Source organism: Narcine bancroftii, chromosome 8 (assembly GCF_036971445.1).
Source record: "Narcine bancroftii isolate sNarBan1 chromosome 8, sNarBan1.hap1, whole genome shotgun sequence".
Classification (NCBI taxonomy): domain Eukaryota; kingdom Metazoa; phylum Chordata; class Chondrichthyes; order Torpediniformes; family Narcinidae; genus Narcine; species Narcine bancroftii.
Genome location: NC_091476.1, coordinates 75,476,898 through 75,493,331, shown reverse-complemented (window position 1 = coordinate 75,493,331; position 16,434 = coordinate 75,476,898). Strand labels below are relative to the sequence as shown.

Here is a 16,434-nt window from a genome sequence, read left to right as displayed (position 1 = left end):
CCCCCACCACCAACTGGTCCCGCCGCTGCGGGATCGTCTCCTCTGCTTCCCCTTCTCAAAAAGGGGGCGGGGGGTGGTCTCCTCGTCTTTTGCCACCCTGCACTAGTGCTCTGCTCCCCCCACCCCCCGGGGGTCTACAACCCCCTCGAGGCCGCTGCCAAACACGGGCACAGCCGTCCTGGGCTCGCGGGATTTTAATATAAAGCCACTGTCGACTCCTTTAACAAGTGGCAGCTCATTCCGCACTCCTGCCACTCTGCCCTGTCCAACGTGCCCCTGTTCCCTGCCGCACGAGTGTGTGAGGGAACCGTACAGAGGAGCTGAAAGACACTTGGATGTTTAAGATGTATATTTGAACTTAATTCGACACTGAACAAGATGCCACATTTCTTTGTACGAGAGTCCCACGTCTGTGTGACAACAGGTATACACCGGGGTCGATTCTGGGCTGTGAATCAGAGGAGACGTGCCATCGGGAACAATAGGTTGGGATCAAAACGGTATTTTCTGTGTCCCCTCTGAGCGCTGGCTGATCAGTCCAGAGACCCTCGCCCCTGGATGAGGTGGAAGAGAGTTGAGTCCAGGACCCAGGCCTCTTTAAGGTGCCCGATGTTGGGATTGAGTCAAGGTTACCGAAGTTAAGGTGAGCGCTCTCTCCCTCTCGACCCCACCTCCCCACCCCGCGGAGAGCAATAGTCCTGGCTTCTTGCGGGAGTCGGAGAGGGTGATGGGTGGGGGTGGGGTGGGGGGGGGAGGATCGCGGGAGGGAAACCCTAGGTTTCTCCACCACCAAGCTCGCTGGGAGGTCTCTCGTCCTGGCCGCCGGGTAGCCCCCAGAGGTCCATCTTCGCAAGGGCGGCCACCTTCTTGTCCCACTCCTGGGCCAGCAGCACCTTCTGTGCCAGGGTGAAGCCCAGCGAGGCCTGGTGTCTCTGCAGGATGTGGCGCTTGATGGTGCTGAGCTTGAGGGTGGCCAGGGTGGTGCCGCACACCATGCAGACCAGGACGTGCCGCCACTTGTCGAAGTCCATCAGGTAGTCCAGGCGCCAGCGCTCCTGGTAGTTGCGGCGGTTGTCCCTGCCCGGGAGGCGCCTCCGATCCCTCGGGGCGTGCTCCTGCTCCTCCACGTAAACCTCGATCTCCACCGGGCTCGGTTGATCGTCCTCCCGCACCTCCGAGATCCCCGCCTCCCCTGCAGGGATGAGAGACAAGCACATCTGAAGAGGGGGATGAGGGCCAAAGTGTTGCCTCACTGGCTGAGGCATGTGGAGCCCACTGACCCAGGTTCCACCCTCACCCCCCAGGGCTGTCTGTATGGAGTTTGCACCATCGCAGCTAATCGGCCCCATTGCCTCATCTCCCCGCAGCACTCACACTCTAATCTTCCACAGAACATTACAGCACAGAAAAGGGCCCTTTTAGTCTCTGCCTATCCCATTGACCTGCACCAGTCCACACCCCTCCCCTCCATGGATGGATCTGTACAAATTCTTCTCAAATGTTAAAATTGAGCCCACATTCACCAGTTCAGCTCATTTCACACCCCCATCACTCTCTGTCTGAAGACGTTCCCCCTAAACCTTTCCCCTTTCATCCTTAACCCATGTCCTCTGATTTATATCTCACCCACCCTCAATGGGAAAAGCTGGCCTACATTTACTCTGTCTGTCCCCCTCATAATTTTAAATACCTCCATCAAATCTCCCTTCATTTTTCTACACTCCAGTGAATAAAGTCCGTACCTGTTTAACCTTTCCCTGTAACTCAGTTCCTGAAGTCCAGGCAACATCCTAGTAAATCTTCTCTGTCCTCTTTCTATCTTATTGATATCTTTCATGTCATTGAGTGACCAAAACTGTACACAATTCTCCAAATTTGGCCTCACCAATGTCTTATACAACTTTACCACAACATCCTAACTCCTGGACTCAAAACTTTGATTTATTAAGGCCAAGATGCCAAAAGCTCTCTCTACAACCCTGTCCACCTGTGACACCACTTTCAGGAAATTATGTATCTGTGTTACCAGATCCCTCTGTTCTGCCACGCTCCTCAGTGCCCGACCGTTCACCATGTACGTCCTTTCTTGGTTTGTCCCTCCAAAATGAAACACCTCACACTCATCTGCATTAAATTCCATCGCCCATTTTTCCAGCTGGTCCAGATCCCTCTGCAAGCTTTGAAAATCTTCACCATCCACAACGCCTCCAATCTTAGTGTCACCTGCAAACTTGCTGATCCATTTTACCACATTATCATCCAGATCATTGATCTAGACGACAAGGAACAATGGTCCCACCACCAATGCCTGAGGCACCACTTGTCACCGGCCTCCAGTCTGAGAAAGACCATTCACTACTCTCCGGCTTCTCTCGTCCAGCCACTGACGAACCCCCTCAAGGTATCTCTTCCCACCACCTTCTATTTTCAAATCACTCCCCTCCCACCCCCACAGTAATCTGGCCTCGACCACCCTCCAGGTCAGAGATTGGCCCCTATCTGTGACAAGTTTTAAACAACTGGCTATCTAATCTTGTTCATCACAGAGCTTTACAGCAAGGTAACAGGCCCTTCTGGCCATCTCCTTCAGAATGACCACCACACCTACCAACACTAGTTCCATTTGCCTGTGTTTGGCCTGTACTATAAGAAACAGGAGCAGAAGCAGGCCATTTGGCCCATCGAGTCTCCCCCACCATTCCTCCATGAGCTGATCCATTCTACCACTCAGCAACACTGCCCTGCCTTCTCCCCATAACCATTGATACCCTGACTATTCAGATACCCATCCATCTCTGCCTTAAATACACCCAATGACCTGGCCACCACAGCCACCTGTGGCAGAAACTTCCAGTGGTTCACTGGCTAAAGAAATTCTTCCGTATCTCTTTAAGACGTTGGTGAGGCCAAATTTGGAGAATTGTGTGCAGTTTTGATCACCGAACCACAGGAAAGATATCAATAAGATAGAAAGAGGACAGAGAAGATACACTGGGATGTTGCCTGGACTTCAGGAACTGAGTTACAGGGAAAGGTTAAACAGGTTCGGACTTTATTCCCTGGAGCGTAGAAGAATGAGGGAGATTTGATGGAGGTATTTAAAATTGTGAGGGGGACAGACAGAGTAAATGTAGGTCGGCTTTATCCCCACTAAGGATGGGTGAGATACAAACCAGAGGACATGGGTTAAGGGGGAAAGGTGAAAAGTTTAGGGAGAACATGATGGGGAACATCTTCAAACAGAGAGCGGTGGGGGTGTGGGACGAGCTGAAGTGCTGAATATGGGCACAGTTTTAAAATTTGAGAAGAATCTGGACAGGTCCATGGATGTATGGAAGGTGAAGGTCAGTGGGACGAGGGAAAATAATAGTTTGCACACAGAGTAGAAGGGCCAAAGGGCCTGTTTTCTGTGTTTTCATGGTTCTGTGGGTTTAAATGGATGCCCTTCAATCCCCCGACCGTGGGACACATCCTTTCCACATCTACTGTATCTTTTCAACAATCAATGTGTTTCAATGAGGTCCCCTCCTCATTCTTCTGGACTGCAAACATTCCCTACTCTTGGGCCTGACTGAACCTGCTCTACCCTTGTGCCTGACCGAACCTGCCCTACCCTTGGGCCTGACCAAATGTCCTTCGGGAATAACGCGTCTACAAGCAAGCTGTCATAGAGTCCTGCAGGGTAAAGAAAAACCCTTCGGCCCAAATTGTCTTTGCTGACCAGGTTGACTACCATTTGGTGTGGTTTGCGCAACATTATTAAGGGTTCGAATCCGGTGCTGCCTTTAAGGAGTTTGCATGTTCTCTCCTTGTCTGTGTGGGTTTTCCATTCAGAAGGTACAAGGGTTGTAGGTCAATTGGGTGTAACTAGGCGGCATGGGCTCGTGAGCTGGAAGGATTTGTTACTGTGCTGCGTCCTGGGCGTGTCCCATATTCGCTCACGATCTTCTCTGTCCAGATTCTTATCCAAAAGTCTTTTAAGTGTCACTCTACCTCCCCACCAACCTCTGTCAGCAAAAACAGCTCATAAGAACATCAGAAACAGGAGCAGGAGTCAGCCATTTGGCCCGTCGAGCCTGCTCTGCCATTCAATGAAATCATGGCTGATCTGATGAGAGTCTCATCTCCACCGACCTGCCTTTTCCCCATATCCCTGAATTCCCTCCCCTCCCTCTCCCCCACTCCACCTACCCGTCTCTCCTTCCGGCTCTCTCGGAGGCGAGGCTTGATCCTCCTCTCCGGCCGGCGGGCCACTCTCGAGGCACTGCCAAGACACGGTGGTGCTCCAGGCTTCCAGAATGTTCTGCCTGGCAGCGGGGCTGAAGCGCAGGGAGTGTGGGTGGTTGTGCAGGACATGGTGTTTGATGGTGCTGAGGGCGACATTAGCCAGGGACTTGCTGCACACCATGCAGACCAGGCAGCCTCGCCAGGGATTGTAGTCCATCAGGAAATCAAAGCGCCAGCACTGCTGATAGGTTCGCCGTGACACCTCGGTGCCCTGAGGCCTGGCCCGTTCACTCCAGGCTTCCAAAATGTTCTCCTTCTCCGCCTTGTTGAACTCCAGGGAGTGCGGATGCTTCCGCAGGATGTGGCGTTTGATAGTGCTGAGGGTGAGGGTCCCCAGGGTCCTGCCACACACCATGCACACCATGCCGTCGCACCGGGGGTCGTAGTCCATCAGGTGCTCCACGCGCCAGCGCTCCTGGTAATAGCGGCGACGGCGGCCTCCCTCCTTCGCCGCCGGGCTGGGCTGGGGTGGGCTGGGAGACGGGTCTGGTTTCAGGGAGGGGGCAGGGAGCTGCGGACCTGGCACCGGGCCTGCCGGGGGACATCCTGCCTCAAGGACAGAGCCGGGTTCCGTGGGACCGGGCAGCTGGAGGGTGTCTGTGGAACAAGAGTGCGGTCAGTCGGTGTCCCGTCCCAGCCCCACACACTTATCCCATCCCATCTTGTCCCCTCCTGTCCCACCACACACCATCCCGTCCCATCTCTCCTATCCCATCCATCTCCTCCCATCCCACCACACACTCAGTCACAGACCACACCTCAACCCGATTCTCCCATCCCCTCCTGTCCAACCATGCACTCAGTCACTGATCCATCCCATCCTGACTCTCCCACTACTCTCTGTGTTAAAAAACCTACCCCTGACATCTTCCCCTAAACTTCCCTCCCTTCACTTTGTATAGACGTCCTCAGGTGTTTGCTGATCCCACCCTGGGAAATAGGCATTGGCCGTCCACCCCTGTCGACGGCTCTCAGAATCTTGTTGACCTCAATCAAGTCTCCTCTCGTCCTTCTTCGCTCCAGAGAGAAAAGTCCCAGCTCTGCTAACCTCGCCTCATAAGACTTGTTTCCCAATCCAGGCGACATCCTGGTGAATCTCCTATGGCCCTTCTCCGTAGCTTCCACATCCTCCCTATAATGAGGTGACCAGAACTGAACACAATTCTCTAAGGGTGGTCTCACCAAAGCTTTACAGAGCTGCAACATTACCCTAAGGTTTATGAACTCAATTCCCCCAATAATGAAGCCCAGCATCCCATCGGCCTTCTTAACTATCCTATCATCCTGTGCGATGACCTTGAGGGATGTATGGATTTGGACCCCAAGGTCCCTCTGTTCAGATTTCAAATTACATGCATGGTATCACATTCAACCCTGAGATTCTCTCCTGCAGGCCAGGCAGAATTACCACTTATTAGTAGTGTAAAAGATAACTGTACTCAACATACACATATAAACAAATTGTGCAATACAGAGAGAATTTTTTAAAAAAATCAATAAATTGCACAAATAAGAAGTTTGTCATTGAGGAATCTGATGGTGGAGGGGTAGCAGCTGTTCCTGAACCTGATCATGGGAGTCCTGTAGCCCCTCGACCTTTTTTCCCAATGGCAGCAGTGAGAACAGAGCGTGTATGCTGGGTGGGGTGGATCCTTGATGATCGCTGGTGCTCTGCGATGGTGGGGGAGATGTTCTCGATGGTGGGGAGGGGTTTGCCTGTGATGAACTGGGCTATGTCCACTATCTTTTGGAGGGCTTTACGCTCAAGCATATTGGGTCCCCATACCAGACCGTGATGTAGCCAGTCAGCGCACTTTCCCCCCGCACCTCTGTAGAAATCTACCAGGGTTTCCGATGTTGTACCGAACCACTGCAAACTCCTGTTCTTCAACACTGTTAACTGACCACTAGCCCTGTTCCTGGCCTTTTTTGTGCTATGATTCAGTAATAATTCTGCCTGGCCAACAGGAAAAAAGATCTTAGGGTTGTATGTGTACCCTGGCAATAAATCTGAACTTTTCAACTTCGACCTTCTAAAATGCATCAGCTGCTCGACCCGTCTAGTCCTTGTCCCTGTTTAGCTCAGGATTTCAGCAACTGCAGCCTTACAGATCTACACGCAATTAACACTCGGGTACCTGCAGGGGGCGCAGGAGCCGCCCCTCCTGTGTCCATGATAATCTGTGATTGGCTCAACATATGGGATTCGGCATGCGATTGGAGAAAATCTGCACCCGGTTCCTCCCTCATTCCCGCGACGCCGGCCTCGGATTGGCCAAAATCGTTTTGACGGAAAGATGCCCCCGGCTCCTCGAGGTCGAGGTATCCCCTCGACTCTCTCCAGCAGCCACGCATGGGTCCCGCCTCCTCGCGTGGAAAGCCGGGCGCCGATTGGTCGAAGGCAGGTGACAGCTCCTCGTCGCTAATCTCGATGGGCGATTGGTCCGGCGGGCCCGCCGCCTCGGCGGCGTGCGATTGGTTAAGACGGGCCCGGCCCCGCAACTCGCTATGCGATTGGCGCAGGCGCGCCATGCCCGCCCCCCGACCGTCGAGGTGGATCCGCGATTGGTTGAGCAGGTGCTCCACCCAGGTTGTCATGACGACGTCCTTCTGGCTTGGAGTCAGACTGAGGGAGGCTTGGTGCTTCTGCAGGATGTGGCGCTTGATGGTGCTGAGCTTGAGGGTGGCCAGGGCGCTGCCGCACACCATGCAGACCAGGCCGTGCCGCAGGCCGTCGTAGTCCATCAGGTACTCGCTGCGCCACCGTTCCTGGTAGTAGCGCCGCGCCCGCCTGGCCGTCAGGCAGCGACGGCCCTTCGCCTTCTTCCCCGCCGGCCTCTTCCCAGCCGGCCGGCCTCTCCCCGCCGGGCGGGACGGCGTGGCCGGCGGCGGCGGGGGCGTGAGATCTAGCGATGGCGAGGGAGCGCCTGCAGTGAGAGAGGGGAGGAAACATCAGTGGGGCAGGGGTCAGTGGCCGCAGGACAGGGGTCAGATTTAGTGGTAATCGGGGGTGGGCAACTAGGGGTCACAAGCAAGGGTCAGGGGTCACGGGCGAGGGGTCAGCAGCAAGGATCACGGATCACAGTGAGGGGCCAGTGGCCACAGGCGAGGGGTCAGGGGTCACAGATGAACAGTTGGCAGCAGAGGTAACGGGTGAAGGGTCAGCAGCAGGGGTCATGGGTCACATTGGGGGGGTCAGTGGCCACAGTGAACAGTTGGCAGCAGGGGTCATGGGTTACAGTGAGGGGTCAGGTGAATTGTCAGCAGCTGGGGTAATGGGTGAAGGGTCAGCAGCAGGGGTCATAGTGAGGGGGTCAGCAATCAGGGGTCAAGGGTGAACGGTCGGCAGCAGGGATTATGGCCAAGGGGCCAGGGGTTAGAGAAAAGGGGGTCACAAGGAAGGGTCAGCAGTAGGATGTCTCTGGCAAAAGATCATGGGTGAAGGGGTCACCAAGGGGAGGGCAACAAGGTGTTACCAATAGGTGGGTATCACAGTTGGACTGGGCCACAACAAGGGGTCATCCAGCCATAGAAAAGGCATAACAACAGGGGAGCACCATCCTCATATGACTTATCACTGATTGCCCTACCTCAGCTGCCCTGCCTTCATCCCAAAGAGCTTGATTCTCTTAATATCCTGGAATCTCCATCATGATTTTGTGTGGACTCAGTGTCTGAGACCCTCGGGATGGATGGACAGTTCTTTACCCTCCAAGTGTATGACAATAGGCAAGCAAAGAACCGTGATCACACTAACACGAGCAAAGTGACGAGCAGAACAGCTACAATGCCTGCAAAAAAAGTAAATCTAAACCCACAGTAAGCAGTCAATGCCCACAAGACACTGAGCGAAAGCCATAGCAAATAGATCAATGATAGATGTTATGGTAAAGTTGTATAAGACATTGGTGAGGCCAAATTTGGAGGATTTGGTCACAACTACAGGAAAGAGAGCAGAGAAGATTTACTAGGATGTTGCCTGGACTTCAGGAACTGAGTTACAGGGAAAGGTTCAACAGATATGGACTTTATTCCCTGGAGCATAGAAGAATGAGGAGAGATTTAATGGAGGTGTTTAAAATTATGAGGGGGACAGACAGGGTAAATGTAGGTCGGTTTTTTCCACTGAGGGTGGGTGAGATACAAACTAGAGGACATGGGTTAAGGGTGAAATGGGAGAAGTTTAGGGGGAACTTCTTTACACAAAGAATGATGGGGGTGTGGAACAAGCTGCCAGCTGAACTGGGCTCAAATTTAATATTTAAGAAGAATTTGGAGAGGTACATGGATGGGAGGGATATGGACTGGGTGCAGGTCAGTGGGACTAGGTGGAAAAATGGTTCGGGACAGACTTGAAAGGCCAAAGGGGCCTCTTTCTGTGCTGTGGTGTTCTATGGCCATATCAAGGGTCACCAGATAACTTCAGATTCCTGGGTGTCAACATCTCTGAAGATCTATCCTGGGGCCATCAAGCCGATGCAGTCATGAAGAAGGCTCGGCAGCGGCTAAACTTCATGAGGAGTTTGAAGAGATTTGGTATGTCACCAAAGACGCCGTGTCATGGAGAACATTCTGACCACTTTCGTCACTATCTGGTACGGAGCTGTAATGCACGGGACAGTAAAAGGCCTTAGAGAGTTATGAACTTGGTTCATAACGGGCATCAGACTTCCTTCCATCGAGAACATCGATAAGAGGCGGTGCTTCAAGGAATCAGCCTCTAACGTCAAGGACCCCGATAGCACTGCTACCATTGGGAAGGAGGTACAGGACCCTGAAGGCGAATACCCAGTGGCACAAAAACAGCTTCTTTCCATTGAACATTACAGCATAGAAAGAGGCCCTTCACCTCTTCTAGTCTGTGGTGAACTCTGATCCCCTCTGCCTTCGGATTTCTAAATGGACAATGAACCTATTGACACTACCTTACCTTTTCTCTTTTTTATGCTTGTTTTTTTATACTCCTTGTATTTATGAAATTGTAAATTAAATTAATTTTGCACTTGCACTGTACAAACTGCTGTTGCAAAACAACAAATTGCATGACATGTTAATGCCAACAATTCTGAGGGGAATGATTTAAAGGGTATCTGCAATAGTGCGCCTCTCCCAGTGGCCACTCATTCCCTGTCTGTCCATGGCCTTGTGCACTGCCAGACTGTGACCATCCGCAAATTGGAGGAACCATACCTCATCTTCCATCGTGGCACCCTCCAACTGGATGGCATTAATATTAGCCGCTTTCAGGTGCTTGGACGCAGAAAATGTGCCAGCAGACGCGGCTGGGGGAGTGCAGCTGGGACATCCAGGTGGTCCGCCTTTATGTCACCTGAATGTGCCAGCTGAAGGACAACCGCGTCCGAGCGAACACCGGCACCTGTGGACTCTGACTGTAGTCCCATTGCTGCTTTCAGGTGCAACAGAGGATTCTCTGAGCCGGAGATTATACCTACAGGAGGAGGGCAGAGTTCTACACTTCCAGGTGGCTACCCGACAGCCGCATTTGGATAGAATAGGTGGCTTTACAGTCGGGTATTCTGGCCACCTGAAAATGGCTATTGACCCCTCTCTCTCTCTCTCTCTCTCTCTCTCCCTCTCTCTCTCCCTCTCCCTCTCCCTCTCCCTCTCCCCTTACCCCTCTCTCTTCTTTCACAGATCCAAAATCAATTCTCACCTTTCCTCATCCAATTAACACCTCTTGTTGGCCTGAACTCCTCCCCCAACCAGTCTGCAGTCTTTATTCAGGCACCTTCCTTGACGAAGGGCTGATATCCGAAATGTCATATATCTTTACCTCCTACGGATGCTGCAAGACCAGCTAAGTTCCTCTAGCATTTTTGTGTGTTCTTACTACAGTCGCATCATCTCCAGACTTTATTGTTTTGCTCAAAGGAATGTCAAGGCAAACACTCAAATTGTCAAGGGTACATGGTGGTGATGGGCTGTATGACTTTGTGAGGTGGTGATGTGGGAAGATGGAGAGGAGGTTATTGGGGAGCAGGGACACACATGGGCATGGGCAGGAAGGGGGGGGGGGTGATGAAGAGCTAACACAAAAGTCCATGGACACTGTGACTAATAAAAAAACTGATGCTGGAGGAAGTCGGCCGGTCTCACAGCGTCCACAGGAGGTAAAGATACATCACCGATGTTTCAGGCCTTCAGGCCTGGGGCTTTATTCAAGCTATGAGTAATAAGGGGGTGGGCGTCTGACTTAAAGATTGGGGAAGAATGGGAGAGAGAGGACTCCAGACAAAAGGTGTTAATTGGATATGATTAGTGGACAGGTGAGAATTAATTTTTTTTGGGGGTGGGGGGTGGAGGAGACATACCAAAATATGAAGGGGAGGTTTCTGAAAGGAAACTGATAAAACTAGAGGGAAGGAGTGGAGGGTTATTCAACACCCATCTGTTCCTGGGAGTATGTGATGGGACAGTGCAGAGGGAGCTTTACTCTGTGTCTGACCCAGGGAGTGTGTGACAGGATGGTGCAGAGGGAGATTCACTGTGTGTCTGACCACGGAAATGTGTGACAGGACGGTGTGGAAGGAGCTTCATTCTGTGTCTGACCGCAGGAGTGTGTGACGGGATGGTGCTGAGGGAGATTCATTCTGTGTCTGACCCTGGGAGTGTGTGACGGGACAGTGTTGATGAAGCACACACCATAAAGATCAGCCATGAAAGATACAGCAAACAAAGAGCCAAATGTTTTTGGGGTTAAGGAGATGGAAGTGAAGTGATGACGGCTGAGGTTTGGGGGTCTTTTGCTTAAGGGGATGTACCTGGTGCAAGATCCGACTGCATTGGCTGCAGGTCAGGCACTGGGACCGGCAGGTTCTCTGGCAGGTAGGTCTGGCCGAAGACGTGCTTCTCCCAGCTTGCGATGACCACCTCCTTCTCTTCCCGAGTGAGGAGCAGCGAGGCCTGGTGCCTCTGCAGGATGTGGCGCTTGATGGTGCTGAGCTTGAGGGTGGCCAGAGTGGTGCCGCACACCATGCAGACCAGGCCGTGCCGCCACTGGTCGTAGTCCATCAGGTACTCGCTGCGCCACCGCTCCTGGTAGTTACGCCGGTGGTCCCTGCGGGGACGCCGCAACACCTGGGCGTTCTGACCATCCGGCTCGGCGGTTTCTGTGGGGGCCTCTGGCTGCAGCACAGGGTCAGCCTTGTCAAGGTCGGGGTCCACACAGATCACAAAGCCATCGTTCTCTGTGGGAAGACACGCAGGTTAGAATGCCTGAGCTAACTCTGATCCCTTCTATTGGTGCTGCAGGACCTGCTGAGTTTCTCCAGCACCTTTCTGTACTGTCGATACTCATTAATCATCAATATCGTGTAATAATCGAGCCTCCTTCCCCCATGTTTCTGGCCCTGAGCACCCGCCCTCATGACACTTCGACTGTGGATCCTTATCCTGGCTGCCCACCCGTCTGAGCTTCTGATGCCCCACATGTGCAATTACCACCCAGTTCCGGCCATCTGAGCTCCTGATCCATCCGAGCTCCTGACCCGTTCCACCGCACCTCCTCCCCCTGCCCATCCGAGCTCCCGACACCTTTTTTTTTTGTCTTTTAAATGGTTTATTCTTTTTTTTTTTTTAAATTTTTTTATTTTTCACACCATAAATCACATTAGCCATGATATACACAATTTCTTTTTCACACATATACAGTGACTTTTTCTCCCCCCCCCCTTTCCTCCCAAACCACCCCCCCACCCCCCCCTCTCACGAGCTCCCGACACCTTGAACAACTGTTGTCAAAAGTATGACCTGTGTAAAAAGTCAACATCCCCTCCCACCCCCAATTTTGTCTCAAAAATATGGTCCAAAACATTTGACGGTTACAGAGTATATGTGGAATACACTACAATTACAGTATCTGGAGCCTTTTTGGTTTTGGCCCTGCTTCTGGAACAGAAAAGGTTACTTGGATTTAACTGCCTTAAATTGGTCAATATCACACTTCCTCTGCCTTCCTGCATCCTGTGCGTGCACCTCTCCCTCCTACCCACCCTTCCCCCTTGCATTCCTCCTAACAGAGGCAGACAGCGCAGAAACAGGCCCATCGGCCAACAGAGCCCATACTTTCCCACATCACCCCTGCACTGATAAACCCACCGACCCGCATGCCTTTGTCTCTGTGGATGGAGGGTGTGCGGGGAAACCCACCCAGTCGCAGGGTGAAGGTGCAAATTCCACACCAGCAGTGCTGGAGATTGCGGTCGAATCCAGGTCTCCGGAGCTCAGGGTGACACACCAAAGTCTGCAGACGCTGTGATTGTAAAAGCTCCAAAATGCTGAAGGAACTCAGCTGGTCTCACTGCGTCCACATGAGGTAAAGATATGTTCCTGCCGATTCAGACCTGAGCTCTTCATCAAGGAAAAGCAGGCAGGCACCAGAATTAAAAGAAGGGGCAGGGGAAGGAAAGTACAGACCAACAGACAACCTGTTAAAGGTGCAGACAGTGGTTTTATTTTAAAATCCTGCAACCGCGGGGTCTGTACCCAAGATGGCAGCAGTCACAAGGGGTTGCAGACTCTGGGGAAAGCAGAGGATTGGTGCATGGCATCAGAAAACGGGGAGACCACCCCCCCCCTTTTGAGAAGGTGAAGCGGAGGAGACGTCCCACGGGACGGTGACCACTGCGGCAGACCAGCTGAGGGGGGGGATTCTGAGGCTGAAGAACACACAAGCAGCGGGGCTGTTGGTGACTCGAGGCGAAGGACCGAGGCAGACTGCGGTCGGCGGATTCACTTGAAGGGGGTACCAGGTATCGGAACCGAGATGAGACAGGGTGCCTGGGGCGCTGAGGGCTTCCTGATCGCATTGAAGGTTTGGATCTGGAGCTTGGGTTGTGGATGGTTTTGACTGAAGACCATGGGGCTGGGGGTGAATCCACGGACCTTCGTTGACTCTTGGGGGGACCCTTGCTTCTCTTTCTCTGACTGTAAGGGGCGCCAGGCAATTACTGCTGATGACAAATCTTTGCCTTCCCATAGACAAAAGGAAGTTATTACATTCTGTTTTATTACATGACAATAAAATAATCTTGCTTCTTGAAAAGGTGTTAATTGGATTTGGATAGGAGGCAGGCTGAGAATAGATGGGGAGGGGGAGTTGTTTTTTTGCTCTGTGGGAAACAGTGCTGGGGGGTGGGGGGAAGGAGACAGAAGGAAAGATAGGGGCTGTTAACGGAAACCGGAGAAGTCGAAGTTAATACTGTCTGGTTGGAGGGGGTCCAGATGGAAGATGAGCACTGTTCCTCACAAGACCATGGACGGACACATCAGCAAGGGAGTGGGGCGGGGAATTGAAATGGACGGCCTCGCAATTGCGGCGGACTAAGCTGAGGTGCGCAACAAAGTGATCTCCCAGTCTCTCCGACCACAATGGGAGCACTGGACACCTGCTATGTGCTCCCCCACCCCCTCCTCTCACCCCTCTCAATTCCAGGGAACTGACCTTTACAAGTCAAAACCTTCACAGCAGCAAGGTTAGCGCAAAGCTGACACAGCTTGTATGTTACCTCCCACCCTTCAAAACGTACTGGAGATTGCAGGTTAGTGAGGTGTAATTGGGTTGGAAGGGCCTGTTACCATGCTGTTCACCCAAATTAAATTAAAACCCTTCACTGGCCAGTCTTTATCTCCCAGTGACACTGCTTGACCCTCCCTCCGGCTGAATGGATATACCGTGGGGAGCATTCTGTCCAGTGCATGGAGGTGCCAACACCCAGGAGAAGAAAAAACTCCAGAGGGTCGTTAACCTGGCCTGTGACATCCAGTCTCCACTCCATCTACAGGAGACGACGTCTTAACAAAGCAGCCTCTTATCCTCAAGGACCCCTCACCACCCCAGGCTGTGTCCTCTTCACTCTGCCTCCATCGGGGAAGGAGGTCCAGGAGCCTAAAGACGAGCACCTAAAAACAGCTCTTCTCCTCCTGAATGATCAATGAACCAAAGATTCGGCCTCATTTTGACTTTTCGTGCACTATATTTATTTTGTAATGTTCACACTTGATGCTGCCGCAAAACAACAAATTTTGTGACTTGTTCGTGGCGATAAATTCAGATTGTGCTTCACTCCAGGCTCCAACTCTCGCGGGGAATGGGAGATGGGCCCAGGCAAGAAGGGGCCTCCCTCCTCTCCCCTCAAGCCTTCCCCCACCCCTCCGCCTGTCAGGGCCCAGCGTTGGCCATTGCTGGCCGACTCCATGAGGTGGAGCTGTTGGCCAGCCTGTGGCCGTCCCCGAGCTGCACCGGTGAACAGAATCCCTTTGTTAAGGCTCCATGGGGCCCTCATTAGAAACTCCCTCCCTCCCCCCACCACCACCATCTCCTCTGCCCCCGTGCTTCGAAGGTTCACTTCTTTCCCAACCCGCGCCCCCCCCCCCTCCACTTCCCCACCGCTCTTACCCAGGTCTGGCCTCTCTTCTTTAATCTTGGGCTCCTCTCGTGGATCAGAATGCAGGTGCTGGAGACGGAATGTTAGGGCCATCTTTCCTTCCTGAGGCTCCATGTTTTGACAGCATGGGCTCCTTCTCCCTCCCTCCAACAGAGCGAGCGAGAGAGGGAGAGAGAGAGAGAGAGAGAGAGAGATGTACGTGCCACAGTCAGCAGCAAAATGCAGAGGCCTGTGCGACTCACCGACCACTGCAGTCACTGGCAGGGTTTAAAGGGAAGGAGCAGAGAGCTCCTGTTCAGTGAAAGGGTTCCTGGCCTCTTCTTCAATGTAAACCACAGCCAATGAGCTACGGAGCCCCACCTTAGGGCCCCTGAGGTTCCTTTAAGGGCTCCGGCAGGGAGATTTAAAGGGGAAGACACACAATCGTAAAATAAATCAGGCCAAAAAAAAATCAGTCCCTTGCAAAATAAGATCAAAGTGCAGTTTGCATGGATGTATCAGGAGAAACACTTAAGAGACTGACTTCTCACTCCACAGTGCCGTCCCTTCACTGTATCCCTCCCCTTGCCCCCCCCCCATCCCAAGCGAAATAAAACTGGTAGTCGGCCAGTTCAAGCCCAGTCAAATTTATTGTCATCTGATTGTACAAGTATAACCCACCGAAACAGCGTTCCCCGGTCCTCGGTGCAAAACACGCACACACACACACACCATGGTAACAGGCTCTTCTGGCCCTCCAGCCCTGCGCCACCCAATTACCCTACAGCCCCCCAGTTCATTTTGAGCAGTGGGAGGAAACTGGAACCCCCCCCCCCTCCGGAGGAAACCCACGCAGTTGCAGGGAGAAGGTGCAAACTTCTTACAGACAGCGCTGGATTTGAACCCCCGTCCTGATCCTGGTTCTTTAACAGCATGAACCCTACCAATAAATAAATATTGCTTTGTGAATATGAGAGTCTCGGAGGGTGAGTGCGAGCAGCTCCTTTGGTCGTACGGCGTCCTCACTGCCCCATGGGAAGAAGCTGATCCTCAGCCTGGTGGTGTGGCTCTGATCCTCCTGGATCAGCTCCCAACAGGAGCAGCTGAAAGATGCCGTATGTGCGGTGGAAGGGGTCCTCAATGATTTTGCATATCCTCTTCAGTTATCTTCTTTGATCCAAGCTGAGCCTAGTAACTTCCTCCCATGCCCTCAATTAGTACGATTCTGAGCTCTGAGACAAGATACAGCAGGTGCCATTTTATCAATATGGGGATATTCTCAGCAGACTTTCCGGAACCTGTTCAAGATCAAAGATTCTTTTACTGTCACAAAATGAAACAGATGGTAATATTACACAAAATTGTATTTAGTAGACTGTAAGGCAGTTAAAGATTCACCATCAACAGAAATTGCCCGGCACCCCTTACAGTCGAGATAGAGATGCCCAAGGTGCCGGCATCAGTACTGGCAGCAGACACGAGGGGTTACAGATTCCAGGGCGCAGGGCAACCGAAATGTGGAGAGCAACCCTGCCTGCCCCGGTTGAGAAGGAGAAGCAGGGGTGATGACCCTGCAGGACAGTGGCCACTACGGCGGATCAGCAAGGGGCTCGGCTTCTGAGGGACCCACGCAGATTGTGGGGGCCTTTGGCGATGTGGTCGGGGGGGGTGCCCACACAGGCTGCGAGAGACTGGCTCATATGAGCCAGGCATCGGGGCCGGGGATTTGAGAGGGTATCGAGGGCAAGAAGGGCCCCCCCCA

At 52.7% G+C, this 16,434-nt stretch overlaps 1 protein-coding gene across 1 annotated transcript; it reads right to left on the bottom strand.

The window, feature by feature from the left end:
• Positions 1 to 331: 331 nt before the first annotated feature.
• Positions 332 to 15,024, bottom strand: LOC138740909 (zinc finger translocation-associated protein-like). The gene is made up of 5 exons (XM_069894226.1): positions 14,705 to 15,024; positions 11,070 to 11,495; positions 6,426 to 7,214; positions 4,192 to 4,884; positions 332 to 1,192 (listed from the first exon to the last, which is right to left on the bottom strand). The coding sequence occupies exons 1-5, from the start codon at positions 14,805 to 14,807 to the stop codon at positions 774 to 776; spliced, it is 2,430 nt and encodes an 809-aa protein (XP_069750327.1). The 5' UTR covers positions 14,808 to 15,024; the 3' UTR covers positions 332 to 773.
• Positions 15,025 to 16,434: the final 1,410 nt, after the last annotated feature.